This window comes from Mustela nigripes, chromosome 4 (assembly GCF_022355385.1).
Source record: "Mustela nigripes isolate SB6536 chromosome 4, MUSNIG.SB6536, whole genome shotgun sequence".
Classification (NCBI taxonomy): domain Eukaryota; kingdom Metazoa; phylum Chordata; class Mammalia; order Carnivora; family Mustelidae; genus Mustela; species Mustela nigripes.
Genome location: NC_081560.1, coordinates 21,486,508 through 21,509,152, shown reverse-complemented (window position 1 = coordinate 21,509,152; position 22,645 = coordinate 21,486,508). Strand labels below are relative to the sequence as shown.

General features: G+C 40.9%; 2 protein-coding genes across 2 annotated transcripts in view; both read right to left on the bottom strand.

Moving 5' to 3' along the window:
• The window catches only part of COPG2 (COPI coat complex subunit gamma 2), a 111,442-nt gene extending 94,925 nt beyond the window's left edge, over positions 1–16,517 (bottom strand). The window contains exons 1-4 of the mRNA XM_059396398.1: positions 16,401–16,517; positions 15,183–15,235; positions 14,532–14,612; positions 11,908–11,979 (exon numbers count right to left, since the gene is read on the bottom strand). Of these exons, the coding sequence (XP_059252381.1) occupies positions 11,908–11,979; positions 14,532–14,612; positions 15,183–15,235; positions 16,401–16,437 (243 nt within the window). The 5' untranslated portion in view covers positions 16,438–16,517. The remainder of the gene's footprint in view (positions 1–11,907; positions 11,980–14,531; positions 14,613–15,182; positions 15,236–16,400) is intronic.
• A 325-nt stretch (positions 16,518–16,842) lies between these two features.
• TSGA13 (testis specific 13) overlaps positions 16,843–22,645 on the bottom strand; it is a 43,713-nt gene continuing 37,910 nt past the window's right edge. The window contains exons 5-7 of the mRNA XM_059397496.1: positions 19,865–20,004; positions 18,927–19,054; positions 16,843–17,009 (exon numbers count right to left, since the gene is read on the bottom strand). Of these exons, the coding sequence (XP_059253479.1) occupies positions 16,843–17,009; positions 18,927–19,054; positions 19,865–20,004 (435 nt within the window). The remainder of the gene's footprint in view (positions 17,010–18,926; positions 19,055–19,864; positions 20,005–22,645) is intronic.

The following is a 22,645-nucleotide window of genomic DNA, read 5'->3' as shown; positions in this document are numbered from 1 at the left end:
AATCATGTTCTTTGGTATTTAACTAAAGGAAATGAAAACTTATGTCCACATAAAAACCTGCATTTCCATTTGTACCAGGAAATTCTGAAAATGTCGATCAGCATGGCCAAGGTGCATACAGAAGCTTACAGCATTATTAAAAATTTTATTTTATTTTTAATTTTTAAAAATGTTTAAAGTAATCTGTACACCCAACATAGGGCTTGACGTACAACGCCAAGATCAAGGGTCACACATTCTACTGACTGAGCCAGCCTGGCTCTCTATAGCAGCTTTATTCATAATTGCCAAAACTTGGAAGCAACCAAGATGTCCTTTAGTAGGTGAAAGGATAAACTGTGGTACATCCAGAAAACAGAATATTACTTAGCACTAAAAAGAAAATGAGTTATCAAGCTGAGAAAAGACATGGAGGAAATTAAATGCATATTACTAACTGAAAGAACCAATCTGAAAAAGATATGTGCTATATAATTCCAGCTACATGACATTCTAGAAAAGGCAAAGCTACGGAGACAGCACAAGCATCTGTGGTTGCCAGGGTTTGGGGGATAGGATGGGGAATGATTGGCTGGAGCCCAGAGGATCTGTAGGTCAGTGAACATACTCTGTATAATATTTAATGATGGACGCATGTCATTACACATTTGTCCAAACCCTTATACTGTATAGCACCAAGAGTGAATATTAACATAAACTATGGATTCTGTGTGATTACGACGTGCCAATCTAGGCTTATGTATTGTAACTAATTTACCACTCTGGTTAAGGATGTTGATAATGGGGTCTCTGTACCTTCCTTTTAATTTTGCTGTGGACCTAAGACTTCTCTTAAAAAATAAAGAATTTCTCGGGGTGCCTGGGTGGCTCAGTCAGTTAAGCATCTGCCTCCAGGCTAGGTCATGATCCCAGGGTCCTGGGATCGAGCCCCGCTTCAGGCTCCCTGCTCAACGGGAAGCCTACTTCTCCCTCTCCCACTCCCCTGGCTTGTGCTCCCTCTCTCACTGTGTCTCTCTGTGAAATAAATAAATAAAAACTTTAAAATAAACAAATAAAGACTTTCTCTAGAAAGTGGTGAGGACATGGATAAATCGCAATGAACAACCCAAAAACCCACAAGAAATGATGTGTTATGACACACAGGATAAATATGTTCACGTATATGTTTAAATATTCATATACAAAATAAGAGTGTCCTAAGGTTCTCAAATCTTCCACGAACAGGTAGAAGATAAAGATGAATATTAGATTCTGAAGTCAAATAACCATGTTGTAGTTTGTAGGGTAACCACTAAAAGAACTTCCAAACTATTACCCCACTAATGCTCTGTTCGTTTTTATTCAGTCTTTTTTCTCTCTTGGTTTCATTTTGGATAATTTCTATCTGTCCTCAAGGTTACTGATTTTTTTCTTCCCCTACAGTCTCTAATCTGTTATTAACCCCATGAGGTGTATTTTTCATTTTACATGCAAGCTCATATAAATTTCTTTGCCTTAACTTCTAGAAGGTGCACTTGGGTCTCTCTGGATGCCTTCCATTTTGCTCCTCATTCTTATGTCTTTCTATATATTTTTAGGCACAAAGTCTCTATATATAATGGGTGCTTTATTTCATCATCTGCTCTTCCCATCATTATATCACTTCTGGCTTTGGATCTATTGATCCATTTTGCTCCTGGTTATGGAAAATATTCTCCTGCTTCTTGGTTTACCTCATAATTTTTCATTGGATGCAGTACACTGTCAAGTTTAGATGCTAGATTTTGTTGTATTCTTTTACGTAGTATGATACTTTACTCTTCATGAGATTAAAAACCTGGAATCAGTATTTTTACTTTTGAGGTTTACTTTTAAGCCTTTTTAAGCTTTAGCACAAGTCTCATATGTCTCCATTGCTGAAGTGATGCCTTTCTGAGAACTATACCAAATGACAAGGTTTTTCTGTTCTCCCTAGCTGGAAATGGGGACTCTTCCCAGCCCTGTGTTCTGGTGATTCTTTCTTTAGCCTTGGGAAGTTCACTTTTACATAAGCACATATCAATTCTTACCCAGGGATTCAAGGGGAACCCCTCAGCAAATTGCTGGAACTACCTCCTTCCTTTCTTGCTTCTCTCCCTCTCCCCTGACTTCTTTCCTCTCTATTACTCTGCTCTACAAATTTGTGCTTTCTCGGTTGACTTTCCCATACTCCAGAGAGATAACTAGGCTCTTTTTCAGTGTGCCCTCCTTGACCTGACACCTGTGATTTGCCTCTGGGCAGTGAGCTAACGCAATCCTAGAGCTCACTTAGTTTTTCTTTTTCTTCGGATCACAATCCTGGGATGCCTGTTAATCTAATGTCTAAAAACTACTGTGTAATATATTTTGTTTGACTTTCTAGGTATTTGCAGAATAAGTAGCAGAATAAGCCTCACCCCTTGACTGCATCATGGCTAGAAAGAGAACAGAAATATGTTTTGAATATCAAAACATATGGTGAATTACCTAGGGACTCTTTTATTATTCATTTTCAACACCATCCATTGTAATTAGAGAACACAGTTTGTACAATTTCATTCCTTTAAAAATTTGTTGCATCTTGCATTATGGCTCAGTATATAGTCGATTTTTATAAATGTTCTTTGTGTGCTTCATTTACATTTAATGTAGATAGTAATATAGTCAGGTCTATATTTATCATCTTATATGATTTACATTTGTCCTTCTTGATTAATCTAGCTCTTTCTTTCCCCCTTCTCATGACTTGATTTTTCAGCATTCTCTTTTTTTTTGCACAATTAGTGTGGAAGAGAAAAACAACAGAGAAAAATCAATGAAACAAAAAGCTGGTTCTGTGAAGAGATCAATAAAGTTTATAAAGTTCTCTATAGGCTTCCAGGAATAGAGAAGATACAATTTACCAGTGTCAGAATGAAAGAAGAGACATTACCATAGATCCTACAAACACTACAAAAAATAAGGGAATATTATGAACAGTTTTAGGGAAACAAAGTCCAATAACTTCCATGAAATGGATAAATTCCTTGAACCACCAGACCTCACTGAAGAAAATAAATAATCTGAATAGTATCATATCTATTTCTGTTTAATGGAGTTAATTTTTTTAAAGGTTCCTTTAAAAAAAGACAGTTTTGGAGAGCCTGGGTGGCTCAGTCGGTTAAGCATCTGACTTTTGATTTTGGCTCAGGTCATGATGTCAAGGCTATGAGATCAAGCCCCTAGTTGGTTATATGGGCGCTGGGAAAGGAGACTGCTTAGAATTCTCTTTCCCCCTCTCCCTCCACCTAACCTCTCCCTCTTAAAAAAAAAAAAAAACATGGCTTCAATAGTGAACTCCATCAAACACTTCAGGAAAAATTAATGATTCTACAAAAACTCTTCCAGAAAGTGAAGAGGAAGAAAGGAAGGAATACTTCCTAATTCATTTTACAATGCCAGCCTTATCCAAATACAAAATCCAGACAAAAATATCATTAAAAAAAACCTAGAGATCAATATATTTCATGACCACGGATTAAAAAATCCTTAACAAATTTTAACAAACAGAAACAAAAGACTTTATATTTTCCAGAATAATAAATAAATGCATCTTACCGTATTAATAACATACTGAAAAAGAAAAGCCATGACAATCCAATGGATATAGAAAATAGAAAAATCATTTGACAAAATTCAATACCCAATACCTCTTACACTCACACATACACAGTCTCTCAGCAAACTAGGAATAGAATGGAACTTCCTCAAATTGATAAAGGCCATTTGTGAAAAACTTAAGAGTTTACACCAGGCTTAGTGGTAAAAGACGACGTACCTTCCCGCTAAGATCAAGAACAAAACAAGGATGTCCCCTGCCATCACTTCTCTTTATACTGTATAACAGTGCAAGATGACAGTAAGTTAAGACACATAATCAAAGGCAAACAGATTGAAAAGTAAAAATTCTAAGGTATCTTCCAAAATACCCCTAGAACTAATAAATGAATTTAACAAAATCACCGAAATATGCAAAAACCAATTTAATTCTAGAAACTACTTATAAACAATACAAGTACAATAGTATTTTTTAAATCTTAACTACTTTAGGGATAAATTCAAAAATATGTATAAGACTTGTATGCTGAAAGCTCCAATACTGCTAGCAGGAATTAAAGAGACCTGAATAAGGGAAGATAAATACCATGTTTGTGGAGTAAAAACCACAGTATTATTATAATGTCAATTCCCCTCAAACTGATCTTCAGATCCAATGTAATCCCCCTCAAAGTTCCAGCAGACTTTCAAAAATAGAAATGGAAGCTGATTTTAAAATTTATATAGAAAGCAAAGGACCTAGAAGACCGAACCTTTTGAAAAAGAGGGAAAAAAAGGAACACATGCACTACCTGATTTAAAACTTACTATAGGGGCGCCGGGATGGCTCAGTGGGTTAAAGCCTCTACTTTCAGCTCAGGTCATGATCCCAGGGTCCTGGGATTGAGCCCCTCTGCTCAGCAGGGAGCCTGCTCCCCACTCTCTCTCTCTGCTGCCTCTCTGCCTATTTGTGATCTCTGCCTATTTGTGATCTCTAAAAAAAAAAAAACTTACTATAAAGATACAGTCTTTATAGATATATCTATAAAGATGGTGTGGTACTGGAATAAGAATAAAGATCTGTATCTTTGAATAAGAAATGAATAAGAATAAAGATCCTTACCTTTATTCTTATTCAATAAGGATCTTTATTTCAATAAGATTCAATAAGGATCTTTATTCTTATTCAATGAAACAAAACAGAATGTTCCAGTGTGCCAATATAACTCAGTCATCAACTCTTCCCTCTCCTTCCATACTAATATGCAACGATTCCAGTACCATTTGTTGAGGAAATAAAATAGGAGGAAAAGGAGGAGATGGTAAAAGGAGGAAGAGGAATCCAACCTTCACCTTATACCATATACAAAAATTAATTCAAAATGGATCAAAATGCCTAGAAAAAAGGCATAGGAGAAAATCATTGTGACACTGGGTTAGGCAAAGAGTTCTATAATTCATATCAGAAGTATAATCCACAACAGGAAAAAAATTGATAAACTGGATTTCATCAAAATTTAAAGCTTCTAGGGGCTCCTGGGTGGCTCAATGGGTTAAGCCTCTGCCTTCAGCTCAGGTCATGATCTCAGGGTCCTGGGATCGAGCCTCGCATCGGGCTCTCTGCTCAGCGGAGCCTGCTTCTCCCTCTCTCTGCCTGCCTCTCTGCCTACTTGTGATCTCTGTCAAATAAATAAATAAAATCTTAAAAAAAAAAAATTTAAAGCTTCTATTCTTTGAAAGGCTAGAAAATGAAAAAACAAACTACAGACTGGAAGAAAATAGTAAGAAACACAACTGATAAAGGACTTGTATCCAGAATACATGAAGACTTCTCAAAACTCAAAAATAAGAAAATATACAACCAAATTATGTAAAAATGGGCAAAAGTTATGGACAAATCCTTCAGCATGGAAGCTACTTAAAGAGCAAAAAAAAAGCACACAAAATGATACCTGAGATTATTAGTCATTAGGGAAATGCATATTAAAACTACAAAGAGATACCACTATACACCTATTAGAATGGCTAAAATTAAAGAGAAATAAATTTTAAAAGGCAAAGAAGACAATACCAAGTGCTGGCCAGAAAGGCAGTCACTAGAACCGTGATGGCAGAAATGGAAGAGAGGTTGGCAGCTTCTTACCAAGTTAAACACATGATCCAGCAATCCCACTCCCAGGGACTGACCCAAGAGAAACAAAAACTTACGTTTAAAAATCTATACCTGAATGTTTATAGCAACTTTATTCGTAACCATCAAAACATGGTAACAAACCAAGTGTCCTTCAAAAGGCAAACAGATAAACTGAGGTATGTCCACATAATAAAACACTACAATGAAATTTAAAAAAGCAAACTCCTGAAGCAAACAGTAACACGGACAAACATCAAACGCCTTATGCTAGTGACTCAGAAGGCTTCCTGTGGTCTGATAGGACTTTTGTGACCTCCCAGACAGGCTAGACGAGGCAGAAAGAAGACACCAGTGGTAGCCTGGGGCTGAGGATAGTTAGAATAGATCATATGCAGAGGCAGGAGCGAACTTTCTGCAGTGATGGAAACATTCTAAATCTTGATTGCAATAGTGATAATAACTACTGTATGCATCTGTCAAAAGTCATAAAACTATACCATAAAAAGGGTGGATTTTACTCTATGAAAATTATACCTTTTTTTTTTAATGGAGGAGACAAGAGTATAAGTGAATAAAAATACAAGCAACATATTAGGAGGATATCAAAACACCTATCTGATAAAGGTCTTACATCCAGAAAACATAAAGACAACTTGCAACTGAGTAAGAAGACAAAAGACATGATTTTTTTTTTTTTAAAGTAGAAGATCTGAACTGACACTTCACCAAAGAAGATATACAGATGGCAAACAAGTATGTATTTGCTTAATACATTCCTCATGAAGAAAAGACAAACCCAACAATGCCACTTCTAGATATTAAGCAAAGAAAATGAAAGTAGGTCCACACAAAGACCTCTACTTGAATATTTTTAGCACCTTTGTTTATAATATCCATAAGCTAGAAATCACTCAAATAACCAGTACTTGAGAATGAATATGTAATGTAGAACACCTCCATACAGTGGAATATTACTCAGCAACAAAGATGAAAAACGACTGATACAAAGACTTGGATCAGTCTCAAAGGCCGGATGCTCAGAGAAAGAAACAAAACATTAAAGTCATAAAAGGCTATATACTATATGATTAAATTAAAGTGAAATTCTAGAAAATGCAAAACTCTGTTGTCAGAAAGTAGATCACTCATTGACTTTCAGGAGCTAGGGGTGGAGGGAGGAGTCCGACAACTAAGCGACATAGGGGTGCAGTCTGGGGTGATGAGAGGTTTCTGTGTCGTGAATGTGGGAATGGTTCTCGGACTCCAGACATGGGTCAAAACTCACTGAACTGTACATTTAAAATTGCTGAATTTTATTACTTGGTAAGTTATACTCGACAAAGCTGATTTTTTTAAACACTAAAATAAAAAAAGTTTTCCTGTAAGTCAGTAAGAGGAATATAAATAAGCAAAGAATATGAACAGACGATTCACAAAGGAAGAAAGTAAAACAGCCACTTAACATAGGAAGTTTCAAGTGCAGTGATGATCATGAAAATGTAAATTAAAACCACAAAGAGATGCCATTTCACATTCTTATGAATGGCAAACACTCCAGTCTGATAATAAGAAATTATTATCAGAACAAGTAAGGACTTGAAGCAATGTCTGTGTAAATTAGGACAAGATCAGTTCAAAGATCAATTTGATAAGATTGAATCACTGCCATTACCTAGAAATTCCAGTTGTAGGTCTTTAGGTCTCTATCCCAGAAAAATTCTATGTGCACAAGACATTTACATAAACATTGTGTATGGTATCACTTGTAACAGCAAAGGAGTGGAAGCCACACGTACCTACCCTGGGAGAATATATAAATGAGGAGAGATACTGTGTATTAACACACTGGATCACAAGCAGCGGTGAAACTGAATAAAGTGGAAGTACATGCAGCGAGAAAGCTGAACTTGAAAACATTAATTTTGATAACTGCAGTAACAATATGGTCACTTATATATTTTTCTGAGATTTATTTATTTATTTATTTACTTGCGAGACAGAGAGTGGCAGGAGGGGCAGGGGGAGAAGGAGAGAGAAGCCTCAAACAGACTCAACATTCAGCATGGAGCCTGACATAGGGCCCGATCCCAGGACCCTGAGATTATGACCTGAGCTGAAATCAAGAGTTGAGTGCTCAACCGACTGAGCCACACAGGCACCTCTGAATACATGCTTACATATGTAAGTAAATATATAAAATACATACTTACGTATTTTTTAAAGATTTATTTATTTGAAAGAGAGAGAGAGAGAGAGCGCGCGCGTACAAGTTGGGGGAGGGGAGGGAAGGGAGAGGGAGACGCAGACTTCCTGCTGAGCCAGAAGCCCACCGCAGGGCTCAATTCCAGGACCCTGGGATCACAAACCAAGCCCAAGGCAGACGCTTAACTGACTGAGCCACCCAGGCACCCCCACTTATATTTTTAAACACATAAAAATGCTAAGTATAGATTATGGATACAAACATATAAAAACATAGAGACATAAACACTGATAGGAGGTTACCAATCTCAAGATAGCAATTACCCTCTGATAAACGACGGCTGGAAAAGGAAGAAGCCCCCCATGCTGCCGGCAAAATCCCCACTTTCCTCTCCTCCCCACAAAAACCATACCCCCCTTTCCATATTCTGCCTAAGGGACCCACAATATGAATCACAGCATGCTGCACCTGACCCCTTACCACAAACACTATAAAACCCTGAAATGTCCTGGTCATTACTCATCACGTGGTCATTCACCGCCATGCAGCTGGGAACAGCATCTAATCAGACTCTAACTTCCATCCTTCTCAAATCCCAAAGCTTCCACCAAGTTCACTGAAAAATCTCAGCAAAATCCCTTATATCCTTAATTCTTCTCCGAAAGCAACCATCTTGTCTCTAACCTGGTTCCTCCCTGTGAATTCCCTCCACCACCACCACCCCCCACCCCACCCCCACCTGCAGCCCTCCCAAACAATGGCTGTTGTCTCTCCTTTAACCCTCATCAACCAGAACTACAGGTAGAGAAGCTCACTGCCTGTTCAAAATCTCAGCACTGCCTTCTTTCACTGTGCCTTGATCGCCCCGAAAAATCTCTGGCTTTAAAGCTTATGCCTTTAGACGGCATCACCCACCAACACTCTTGACTGTATATACAGACTTCCAGTTACTTCCCTTATTTTAAAAAAATATATATTAGGGGCGCCTGGGTGGCTCAGTGGGCTAAAGTCTCTGCCTTCGGCTCGGTCAAGATCCCAGGGTCTTGGGATCGAGCCCCGTGGCAGGCTCTCTGCTCAGTGCGGAGTCTGCTTCCTCCTCTCTCTCTGCCTGCCTCTCTGCCTACTTGTGATCTCTGTCTGTCAAATAAATAAATAAAATCTTTTAAAAAAAATAGAAATAAAAAATAAAAAAATATATATTAGTACCTTGTTCACCATCACTCTCTTCAATATTAGTCCAGTAATAATTATTGGTGACTTTATTTTTTTTAAAGACTTTATTTATTTATATTGACAGTTAGAGAATGAGCGAGAACACAAATAGGGAGGAAGGGGCAGACAGAGAAGGAGAAGCAGACTTCCCACGGAGCAGGGAACCCACATGGGGCTCGATCCCAGGACCCTGAGATCATGACTTGAGCTGAAAACAGATGCTTAATCAACTGAGCCACCCAGGTGCCCTATTGGTGACTTTAATATCCATACAGACAATATTTCTAAAACTCTAACCGCTTGATAGAATTAACTTCTGCCAGGACCCGTCCTCCCTCCTTCTGCGATCACCCACTTCCACTGTCACCCCCTTCAATAACTGCAACCCTTTCCTAATTTCATTTCCAAGCATTTCACTCTCCAGCCACCACTCCTGATTCCAGCAGCCCTTTCACTACGTCAATTCATGGATCTGATCAACCCTTTACTGCCCCGATCAGCCCCTGTTCATTCTTGCCTCCTAACCAGATTCCACAGTTAATATTTCAAGCTCTCGACTTCCTTGCTCTTCCCTCCACTTACTAACCTGGCAAAACCCTAACCCTGACTAAAGCCAATCTCCAACTGTTCCACGCTTTAACCAGAAGTCTGCAGCTGGAGGAAAACATTCACCATACTACCAGCTAATACTTTCAATTCATGCCCACTAACTCCAAGGGGCCATTCATACTGTCCAACAACCTACATTTCCCCAATCCATTTCCTAGAAAATGATTTCATGCCTTCTTTCCTTAATACAACCTCTGGGCCGGAGGCTTCGAGTTTGTCCTTGCTCCATCCCCGCCCTGCTCCACAGCCAACTCTTCTTCCCAGCTGCCACCCCTCTGGGCAACAGCAACCTGGGGCTGCAAATTCACAGAGCCACAAAGAGGCAACAGCCTTCCATAACTTTTATAATAGTCCCTCTCCGTGACCTTGCTCCAGCAGCCTGAAATGCCTGGCTTTCTAGTCTAACACCTCTAATACATAAATCTATAAAAATCATAGTTGGTTCTGCTTCCCTGATTGAACCCTGAATTTCTGGGAGAGGAAGCAATTAAAGGGAAATGGGACCTTAACAACAGAAACCTGAAGGTGCTTCTCTGATTTGATAAAAGGCACTAATGGCCCTGTTTCCAGTGGTAAAGGGGAGACTAGTGGCCCATGGCACGCAGAGCCAAAATACTTAAATCATCACCTGCAGAGAAGCATCATTAAGGACCTATAGAAGAGAAGGCTTAGATAACCCAGTAGCTGCTGCCATAGAATTTTTGTAGAAATGTATTATACAATAGGTTAGTTGCTTCTAAGTACATTGGAGAACTTGGTAAAAGAAATATGTCCAGAGTTTTAAATTCACGGCTCAAGGTCTGGGAAAGAGACTAGAAGTCTTCCATAACACTTTCATAGAAAGCCTGTGTCATGTGGACGCAACGCTGAGAATTCTGAAAAGCAAACCCTCCATGAGGCTAAAGACAATGAAAATTCAATACACACCCTGTGGGGCATCTTAGATTAAAGGGAAGACTTTGAACTGGGAAGGAGCAGGACCCTGAAAATTGGGATAGGGACATATGGGAAGATTCTGATGAAGCTGAGTACCTTGAACTCTTAAATTCCCCAAGACTCCTCTACAAATAGAAGCAGCTCTTCATTCTCTGTCTGAGCAAAGAGTCTCCCTTTGCCTGAAGAATCAGTAATGGCCTCACCTGAGACAGCTACCCTACCCACACTGCTAAGTTCCTGGAGACCTATTCCCGAAGCCTATCGTTATCCAGACATATAACCACACTCAAATCCTAGAAGTTCCTGGGGGTTGGGCACAAAACGTGGCCTGTGAAGGTATGTAGTTACATACCAAAAATAACCGCAAGATTCGGACAAGTTAACATCAACAGAAAGCTGGGAAGTCTATCTCGCAGAACTCCCTCCCCTGTAGGTTCTGAGCTAGAGCTGGGCGAAAGAGAAATGTGCAGCACATTTAGAAAACAGAAGTAAAGCTGGAGAGTCACAGTGCTCTGGAAGTCGGGTGCTCTAAGGCAGTGAGATACAGACAAAGAGATGCCGGCAGCTTTAGTTCGCCCTTACGCTTCTTTTTCCTACCCTGCGTCCTCTTCCCCACACTGCTCCCGCTCTTCTTCTCAAGTGGCCAGGCCCGCTGCTTACCAGCAGCAATCCCAAGCCCCCCCAAAACTTGACTGGGACTTAGAAATGTGGTAGCTACGTCCGGTGACTTCTACCAGCCCATCTTCCCGGGGGCATGCTGCACGCTGGAAAATGAACGGCTTTTGTGACTGCGTGAGAGATCTGTGGGGGAAGAGCTTTACGCTGTATACTGTCAATCTTTCACATTCACATGGCTTTTAATGAACATTTAAAAATCTGATGAAGAGGCACCTGGTGGGGCTCAGTGGGTTAGGGCCTCTGTCTTGGCTCGGGTCGTGATGCTGACATCCTGGGATTGGGCCCTCCATTGGGCTCTCTGCTCAGCAGGGAGCCTGCTTCCCCCTGTCTCTCTGTCTGTCTCTCTGCCTACTTGTGATTTCTCTCTGCCAAATAAATAAATAAAATCTTTGAAAAAAATAAAAATATAAACAAAAAATAAAAATCTGATGAAGATACATAATGTTTAAGTAATTTTAAATATTTCAAGTAACGTTTTCTAACTTGGAACACTCTAAGCTCCCCAAGAAGAAAGAATAAAAGGAGCTTTTCCAGCCTAAAAGAAGAAAATAAAAAGACTTACATCATTAGATTGAAACAATCGAGTCATTGCAAAGAAGGCTTCTGTGGCTTCCGTAGTTCCAAAGTGTTCCCCCTAAGGAAAATTGAAAACAACTTCTTAAACTTAAAAAAAAAATTAAAAAAGTATATTAAGGATTTTCCTTTTTTGCCTGCAAAAATCTTTTAGAACTCAGGGGAAAAATTTCTTTGTAAACATTCTGCCTCTGAGCTATTTTTCTGGCTTTCAATTTATAAACTTGTATGGGCATTGTGTCCACTCCTTATTTGAAATAATTCAGTATTATACACCATGCTAGAAAAGTTCTGGAATAGTCGTCTCTAACCTTTTAGCAGGAACTATTTTGATTTCCCTAGAGAACCACAATTTATAAGGAGGTAGAAAGTAGTAGCAAGTTGAGTTCCTAATCAGAATGGCATGTTAATAGTACACTGCCTACAAGCAGAGATCACACCTTTTATATTTCTATAATCCAATGCCCAGCACAAAGCCTGACATATTATAGGAGCACAATAAATATTAAATTATAAAGAACTATATATTAGGAATCCCAGAAAATATGGTAAAAAGGGACCAACCAAAAAGGCAGGAACTAGATTAGTTATATAAGTCAGGCTTTGGATCATGCTTTGGATCAGAACTTTAATATGCTTAATAAATCATCTGAGGATCTTTCCAAAATGCAGAATCAGCTTTAATAGCCCTGGGTGAAGGTTGAAATTTTGCATTTCTAACGGACTGCTGGTGATGCAAATGCTGCTGAGTCTGAGAATGGCATGTTTTTAAGTAGCAAGATGTGAGATAACTTATTTCACTCACAGTCAAAAAATTCCAGATTAGAGACCACCTGAGACATTAACATTTGAATAACCAATTTCATTAAAAGCAATCCTCATAATGCATTAGCCTCAATCACTTTTCAGGCCTTCAGATCTCGCTCGGAATATAACTAGTTCTCGATCTATTTGGGTTTATTCTTATGGGTATAAGAATAAACAAATTTTGGTGAAAAACTTTAAAAGTTGAGTTTGAAACACAGAGTATAAGAATTCACAGTTCTTAAATCAGAGGACCCAACATGCTCATCAGTCAGAGACTTAGTGAACATATGGAAGTCCAGGCACTTTTCAGTAAGCTCAGTAAACCCTAAGTCCCTACTTTTGGGCTTGAAATTCAGAATATATGAGTAGATAGATCAGCTGTGGTAGGAATTTGAAAGTATGTTTCCAAAAAGCAATACCAAGAACTAGGCCAAAGATAAAACTAAGGTTCCCAAACCTGTTTCTGTAGTTGACTGTGCTTATTTATCAGATTACACTGGTAATTTTCTTATCAAGATAATGAAGTGTTTCAACATGAGTTTTCCATCAAAGAGGTACTGGTCAATATAAAAGTATGTGTTACTCTGCACTGCCTTCAACTACTCAAAACTCTGCTTATACAATGGATTTAGCCAACCTGGGCTCAATGTGTGTTATGAAAAATTAAATCAAACTGACTTTGTCCTAAATGCTTCTAATATGCTACCACAGAAGAATATGATGTTGGTACAAGATGATATTTTATGTCAAAGTAAGTACTTGTTGCTCAGTCTCCATTTGCAAAGGACAAACCTTCATCGTGTCTTCAGTAATGAAATACAGTAAAAATTTGATATCCTCATGGAATTCAAATTGGAAACCATGGTCTTCTGAACACCATATGTAAGCCACCTGAAGTATATATAAGTGTATATTTGTGTGTGCATATGTGAGTGTGTGAATCTAAGAAACAAAATCACATTTTCTAAGGTCCTAGACATTTCATGAGAATTTTTGGTCTGAAGCAAAACAAAGAAACAAACAAAAACACAAGAAAAAATAAAATTAATAGCAATAACAGCAAACAGAATCCATGTTCTATCAGGGCAAATACTTTTATTGGTTTTGTCTGCTATGTCCCCAGTGCCTCAAACAGCACAGTGGAATCAACAGGTGTATTATAAATATTTGCTGAATGACTGAATGAAAACTATTCCTGAATGTGCATGTCCAGGATTGTTCTCAGTGCTTTCCATTCATTATCTCATTGAATCATTACAACTTTAGAAAACAGGCATTATCATAATCCCCATTTATAGAAAAGGACACTAAGGCACAGAATGGTTAAACGCAGAATCATATCGCTTGCCATGGTACAGTAGGGATAATACGTATAAACTCTAAATATGAAAATCAAAGCTTGGGGAAAAAAAATCACCACTATACTCTTCCCCCTCCAAAAAAAGTAAACTATCTAACTGGAATTTAAAATTTTGTACTGTATCTTTGGAGGGACATGAGACCTCTGAACAAATCTAAACAACATATTTTAACATCAGCTAAAACTTGTTAAATTCAAATCAAGATTGAGGACCTACTATGCATTTAGCTGATCTAGTACCTCATGAATAAAACAGAAGTATGTGTCATAATCCTTGTCCTATATAACCTTTACATATCTTTACCTGAATCAAACACTGTATATTTTTAAATTAAGTGAATTTAAAAAAAAAAAACAAACAAACTGTATTTTCCGGAAAGCATTTCACTGCATGTTATGTATTTCTATTCCAGGAAGCAAATCTAAGGCAAATCAAAACAGTTTACCTGGTTCAGTAAGTAAAGAATCTTTGTAAGAATATGCAAACATCTTCTTGGATTGATGGGTGTTTCATTGAATATACGAGCCTGTGGTACAAAAAAAATTGTTATACATAGTATATTTTCTATCATTTCTATCACAGATTACAAAAAATCAATTTTAATCAAATAAACTATATACTTTGATCACAATATCCAAATAATGTTAATTGCTTACAGTTATCAATTTATCACAGTATATGATACATTATTACACATGGTCTTGACTTTCTATTCCACACTCTTTCCCTTAGACCTAGTACTTCAACTGTATGCGCTTTATGTGTTAAGTAAGAATCACAGTATTTACTCACAGCATTTGAATACAATTAGTTTAATGTCTGCAACTTCCTTCAGTAACCTTGTACTATACACCTCTTTGGCATTTTATTTAAAATTATCAACATGCGGGAGAGTCTACATGTTTTTGCGTTTCCATAAGCTCTAGACCCTCTGAGGATAAGTAACCATCTTTTTTCTCCCTCATGTCTGTATTCTCCAAAAACATTATTGCATTCCTCAATTCTTAATTTTGGGTCATCCTATTCCAGGGGCTCTCTGACCACCATTCTAAAATGGAATAGAAAAGAAAGAACACAGAATACTTCCAAGTCATACCTCCTGTAAGACAGCACTCTTCTCCAGATGCCGAAAAGGATTGGAGCCACTACCTATGTTATAAACAAAAAAATGTCTTTAAGAGCTGTCCTAGACAAATTTATGTCTACAGGTTATTGAATGCTTGGGATAGCTCACCTAAGTGGAGTGACCACTTGGATATCAAAGTGAGAATCCTTACAAATACACATACAAATTGAATAAAATCATTCCGATTCTGGAACTAGGTGTCTTTGACAGCCATTGGAGATCTTGTACTTCTCTTTTGCAGGATCCCTGCCCAAAATGAGTGCCCTCTTCCCCTGTCCTCTTTTCACATGAATGTGACAAGTGTATGTCACGGGCACACAGCTAAGATGGATGAGATGGTGGCTGGGCCCTTTGGATCTCCCCAAAGGCAAGCACTATCTTACAGGTTTCCAATAATTACTGCGAGGCAAAAAAGAGTTTAGTAAAGAACCCTATCATATCAAGCTGGAAGAGGCCATGGAGATTTCCTAAAACCAAATCTCGACCACACCATGGGAGAGCAGCACCAAACACTGGGGGGGTTCGGTTTGGGAGTTTGGAGGGGGTTGTTTTCAGGTGGCTTGGTATCTTCCCCTTTTGCTCTGGACCAAGGACGGGTATCAAGAACGAACTCACTTCTGGATGCCTCAGCATTAAATAACCTATGTACCACGGGACAGTCTGAACCCCCTGGGGGGCGGAAGACTGGAAGGTACAAGGCACTTCCAAGTTCGTACACACACGTACACACACTGTCCCGTCGAGCCCAGACCCGCTACGGGCCTACCACGACCAGCGCCCCCCGCTCTCACACGCGCGCACCCACTCCCTCGGCCACGCGCCGCGGGCCCGCCTCCTCCGCGGACAGCCCACCCCCCCGCGAGCGCGGCAGAGGCGGCTCCGAGGGGCTGCGCCCTGGGGAGGGGGCGGGAGCGGGGGGCGGGGCCGCCGAGCCGCCGGACCCGGCGCGCGGGCGCGGGGCGGGAGCGCGCGACCCGAGGGGAGGCTCCGGCGCCCGGGGGAGGGGCTAGGGGCAGGCCCCAGGCTGCGGCAGAGCGGAGCCGGGCGGAGGGAGGGGCGGGCTCCAACTCCGGCCCCCTGGCACACCGGCGCCCACGCCTTCGGGTCCGCGGCCCCCGAGAGCAGGTGTCGGCGGGCGGGGAAGGGGCCCCAGCGGCTGAGGGTGGGCGTCAGAAGCCCAGCGCGTACCAGACTCCTCGTCCTTCTTGTCGAATTTTTTAATCATCTTGGACGACTTCCCAGCGCCCAGACCCACCGCAACCGTCCCAGGCGCCGCAGCCGGCGAGCGGAAGAGACTGCAGGAAGGCCGGCCCCGTGCTCTGGCGCCGGTTGGGTCGCCGTCCCGTCACTCGGGGAGAAGGCCCGCCCTCCCCCGGCTGTCGCGGCCGCTCTGATCCCCTGGGGACGCGGCCACGCCCTCTCCTCCTCCCCCAGCCGGGCGGAGGCGGGGCCAGGGGCTGGGGCCCCTGGGCTGCGTCCGGGCCCCTGCAGCGACAGGTTGGAGCTGGGGGCTGGCCCTGGCCGGGAGCGGGCAGAATGCGACTTTATTAGGTTGGCACGCCCTGGGAGGTGACTTCTGCAGTCCCCTTAGTCTCTGGAGACCGAGGCGGGAGGCCCGGAGGGTTTGTTTTCACTTGACGACAGTGGCGTTTTTGATTACCCACTGCTGGGCCCTTCCATTGCGGAACATGCTCCCCCCTGGCACAGTTCTGATGGGTTTCTCTTCCAGGAGCGAAGAAAGGGTTAGTGGTTCCCAAATCATCTTGGAAGTCGGCGGGTCATTCCCTGACTTTGCAACTGCAACAAAGCACAGGGCGCCTTGGTGAATGTGGATTTCCAGAAGATTTAGGACACTCAATGTGAGGCAGGAAGGAGACCCGCTTGGAGAGACCAGGAAACTTTACTCTTAGCAAGAGGGTAAATTTTAGACCATGGACTACCATGCCCAACCTTCTTTGTAGTGGTGGATTCCTTCCCTTCATCAAAACCCTGTTTAAAATACTGCAGTTTGGAGACTTCCCTGTTTCATCCCACCCCTTTCAAATGATCCCACCTGCAACCCTATGAACACTTAGACAACTCAATAGGGTGTACTCACTGGTACATTCATTCATATTCCTCTTAGCCTTTTCCTAAAATGTAGGTGGTGTTCCGTTTTCCTGTCTGAGCGTGTACCTAAGAAACTGTTTCTGCCTTTGGCTTCAGGGTCCTCACTTTATCCAGATTCTCTTTCAACCTCTGCCTGTTCTTGGAAGTTTCCAATCTGGGCTCTTCTTGCTTCCATCCCTCCGCACTTCTTTGATGTATTATGTCTTGTAAATACCCCGTGAATCTGTTTCCTTATTCCTACTGCTATCACCTTAATTCGGTTCCTATCATCTGTCTCTTGGATGGCCTCCTAATCACTTCCCAACGAATTATGGCCCCCATCCAAACCATTTTCTACCTAATCTTTCTTTATTTAGATGCCCTGCAAACTGGGAAGGAGACTGACTATTGGCAGAAGGAGGGTTGGCTAGCAGTCTCTTTTGCTTGAAGTGGAGACATTGTTTCAACTTCATAGCCCACATTGTCTTTGTTTAGGGAAAGCATCACAAGGGGCCCTTTGGATACATAAGGGAGTAGGGTACTCACTTTTCTTAGGGGAAACTGTAAAATCACCAGAGATCTACTAGTTGCTATAGACAGAGATATTATGTGTTCTATTTAGAAATGTAAATTGGGTAGATCCTTAAAGATTCATGCCCTTGAGAAAGAGAAATTCTAATCTAGATTAGATTCTAGATTCCAGAGAAATTATTTCCCCCAGTATTGACTTAAACCAAACTGCTGATATCCTACGTACTGTATCATTTAAGATGTAACTCCACCTTTACTTAATGTGCTATTAACTGTTATGTTCATCATACCTTCCTTATAAAGCTCAAACCTTACCTTGGTGGAGGGGTGGAATTTCCCTTGAAGGAAATAAACATCCCTACTTATTATTATAGAACTGGGGGGAAAAACAGTCTTGGAGCTTGGTAAGTGTTCAACACTTACAGCTGCCCCATAAATGTTAAATGAATGATAATGTGTAAGGAGCATTTTCATTGCATTCTCTTCTGTAAAACCTTATCACAAACCCCTTCTACGCCGTGTACGCCTCGACCCCAAAGAAACTCATGAACCTCAGACTTATCCTTTGGTCCTTCTAGAATAGTTTTCCACAAAGTCTGATGTGCAAAATACAAGGTGGTTTTAGATGATACATAGATAAATATTTTAAATTTTAATTATTATAAATTTGACTAAATTTATATCGGGAAAAAAATGTAACTATTATATCGTATGATACAGTATTAAGAAAGGAACAACAACAACAACAACAAAAACTTTTAAAGAAAAACACCAAGTAACAGGGCAAATAATATACCAATATGGCTAAAACTATCAAAGTGGTAGGCGATGTAGTTTGGGAAACACTAGGCTAGAGCTTTCTTGAAATTTGAGAGTTAAAAAAAAAAGAAAAGAAATTTGAGGTTTTAACAGGGTCCAAAGCCTAGTATCACTCAGGCCTCTTAACAATTCTTAGCATCTATGCTACAAGGAAAAATAGTTTCCAGAACTTCCATGAGAGAGGTTGATTTGCCCTTATCTCTTGTCCCCAAAAGGTTGTGCCTCCTGCCCACATCTCAGATCTATAAACCTTTGCTTTAAAAGAAAGAAGCTTACCATCTTTCCTCATATCTCTTTTACAGACTGAACAAAAGTTGAGCTGGGGATACATTTGTTTCTGTTTCCTCAAAGCATAGACCTTTAAATACTTCCCTTCGCTCTTGAAATCATTGTCGGTGGAAAACCTTAAGAAAGAAAGCTCATTTAATAGATCCTAGGGCAGGGCATTAATGGAAGCACTCACTACATTCCAATTCTGGGAGAGAAGAAAGGACAGTCACTAGAGAATACTCATTGGTATGGAGTGGGAGTATTGCTCAACAGGAGGGATACTTCTAGAACCCAGCATTGTAAATCTGTGAAGGAACTCTAAAATCTCTTCTTGGTTGCCTGGGTGGCTCAGTCAGTTAAGCCTTAGGCTCAGGTCATGATCCCAGGGTCCTGGGATCCAGCCCCCTGTTGGGCTCTCTGCTCAGCGGGGAGCCTGCTTCTCCCTCTCCTTCTGCCATTCCCCACCCGACCCCACTTGGGCTCTCTGGCTCTCTCTGTCAAATAAATCAATAAAATCTTTTTAAAATGAAAATTTAAAATATTTAAAAAGTAAAAATAAAATAAAGGATCTTCTCTCCTCCCCAAATTAAATGTGGGTTGCTCCTGTACCTGGTTTCAAATGAAATCTCCTAGCATATTGTTCCTAAGCCACAGCTCTTTACATGCACTGGGGGAAAATACTGTTCTGTTTCCTCTCACAGATCTTTGAGTACTTCTTTTCACTCTTGAAAATCATTCTCAGTGAAAAACCTTAGTTTTGCATTACTGTCTCTTTTCATTAGGAAATAAATGAGGTTGGGGGTCATGTAGGAAAGCTGTCTTATTATGCAGTTCTATGTATTTCCTACAATCGAAAAGCTTTCGTTAAATTGTAATGAAAAAAGTTAGTAACATGAATAAGGAAATGATAGGGAAGAAAATGAGTACAAGAGCTGGGACTACACCTAAACCACTGTTCTCGCTTGGATGTAGGATCCTCCGACAGGGTCACAGGAAAGGTTGGTTTCAGTCCAGATCGTAACTTTTTTTCCTGAGACATCAAGGGTAGGCAGAAGTTCTCAGCGGGCTTGGGCCGATGACCTTCCTGCAGCAGAGGAAAGAAGAGTTAAGTGATGGAGTAAGCTGAGCCCTTGAGACTGGACTGATTTCCTGGACTCAGCTTTAATTTCTCTAAAATGATGCAAAAAACCTGCCAGAGAGGGAAGTGGGAACTGAAACCAAAAGAAAAGGAGGCAGTTCCCTGAGTGAGCTACTACAGTAGCCCCCTCTTGTCCACAGAAGATACATTCTAACACCCCCAGGGGATGCCTGAAATCATAAATAGTACCGAGCTCTCCAGACACACTATACTTTTTCCTATATGTACATACCTATGATAAAGTTTAACTTCTAAATTAGGCACAGTAAGAGATTACTAACAATAACCAATAAAATAGGATAATGATATTGTATTAAAAGTTAGGTAAATGGGGTCTCTTTCTCACTCAAAATAATATACTACGCTGACCCCTTTCCTTCTTGTGATGATGTGAGATGATAACATGTGCCTACATGATGAGATCCAGGGAGGTGAATGACATAGGCATGGTGACTTAGCGTTAGGCTACTGCTGAAGGAGGAAGAGCTGCTTCTGGCCCCAGGTTGACTGTGGATAACTGAAACCACAGAGACTGTAGATAAGAGGTGGGGGTGGAAACTACTGTACCCATTTGTTTTGTTGACAGATGACACGTCCAAAGCTTGATCAGGGTCTTGAGTCATTGGCTGGACTTGCCCAGTGGCCCTTGGAACTGAATGGCAGAGGACCTTACCCAGTTTTGAGAAGGATTCAATTAGTAAATCACTTAGGAAACCAAGCATTTGGTAATACATTGGGAAAGAAATCCATAGGACTCTACCTTCCTTTCTCAAAGATGACTGCCTCATTCACATTTCATTCTCTGTCTGCAGTGAAAAGGTCATGAAATAGGATGTTTTGTGAGGTAATCATTTCACCGTTACTAAAGGTCATAGAATCAAAGACTTTAAGAAAAGATCTTAAAGGTCATCCAGTCTAACCATTCATCTGACCCTCTTATCCCCTCTACAGTATCTATCAAGTGGTCAACCTTCCTGTACCAAAAGACTCAACCCATTTCCTCTCTGCTCAGCTGTTGGCTGCCCCCCACCCCAACCTTCTACTGTGTAGCCCAAACAGAACAAATCTAGAGTCTCTTCTGCAGGGTCCTTAAAGAATTTGAAGAAATCCATCACATTCCTCCTAAGCTCTTTCTCCTCTCTTAGGCTCAACATTGCCCCTATTTTGAACTTTTTTTCATGTGATCTGGCTTTCGGCTCTCTATTCTCCTGATTTTTCCTGTAACTCACTTGAGAAAGCTACTGTTTAGATTCTTCCTAATGTGTGGCAATCTGAAATGAAAACAACATGCTAGTAACAGCAGGACACATCCCATCACCCTGCTAAAGTCTCTATCACCTCTTCTGAGAGTCTCGTCTAACTACACTATCTAGAATTGCCCCTCACACCCATCGTGCTCCATTCCCTTATCCTGCTTTGTCATGGTACCTAGCACATTCCACAGTATCTGTGTGATTGTTGACTTGTTTCTGGTCTGTCTGCCTCCCTGGAATTAAACTTCACTCAACCAGACTTTGGTGTACTCACCCCTACTGCACATAACAGTGCCCGGCACAGAGTAGGTGCTCAATAAACACTTGCCAAGTCAATGAAAGAATAAATGAATGACCAGACTGATTAAATGATACATGCTGAGCTGCTTACCCCAGAATTTTAAAGCCTCTTAAAAAAAAAAAAAAAAAACAGTTCCTGTTGAACCATGTCTTTTGAATTCTGTACTCCTCCTCTTTAAGCTCTTCCAGTTTTGAAGAACTTCTGTCTAAGTTACCTTAACAAATAGAGGTTTTACTCTAAGAGCTGATGGGCCTAGGATCTAAGACTTAGCTAACAATCTGGCCACAAAAAGAACAGAATCATTACCAGAACTGGACCTCATGCCAGAAAAACAGGAGAGGAAAAGTATTTGGAATCCAGGCCGGCACTCGCTAAGGACAACCACGGCATGAGTTGGTGCATCTCATCTCTGCCCCATCATTAGCTTGTCTCCTACTTTGTTCCTGTCTGCTTCCTTCTCTCTCTACCATGTTCGCTCCCTGCCTTTATTTTGTATCCTTCTTCTCCTTGTAGCTTCCACTTACTCATTTCTATTTCCCTAGAACTTTGTCCTGTCCCTCCTCTACTTTCATGGTCCCACACACTCCTCTTCGTCCTGGTTTGACTTTTTTTTTTTCTTTAGTGGCCTCTCTCTCTACCTATCCTTTCAGCTTTTCATTCCCACTGCCTTCATCTTCCCCTTCCCCAACTCAGATGCCTGGAAGCAGGAATCTGATCGGTCTGAGGGATTTTTGGTTGTTGATAGGTTGGTGGGCTTTGGTGTTGGTTTGATTGTTGGTCTTGGGGTGGTTGTTTGTTTTCACTTGGGGATACCACTCTGCACCACCAATCAGCTTATGAATTGTGTTTCACTGGGTCTGGGGTCCTTCTCAGGTCCCAGCTAGCTGTACAAGGGCATCCTTCTCTTCATCAATGGTGGCAGGGCCATTTCACTTAGAAGGGGCTGTGAGGAAAGCCATCCTTGTGACAGACATGCCTGCTCCATTCTTCGATTTGCCTGCTGGAACTCACCCTTTTCTTATACACGTGCCTA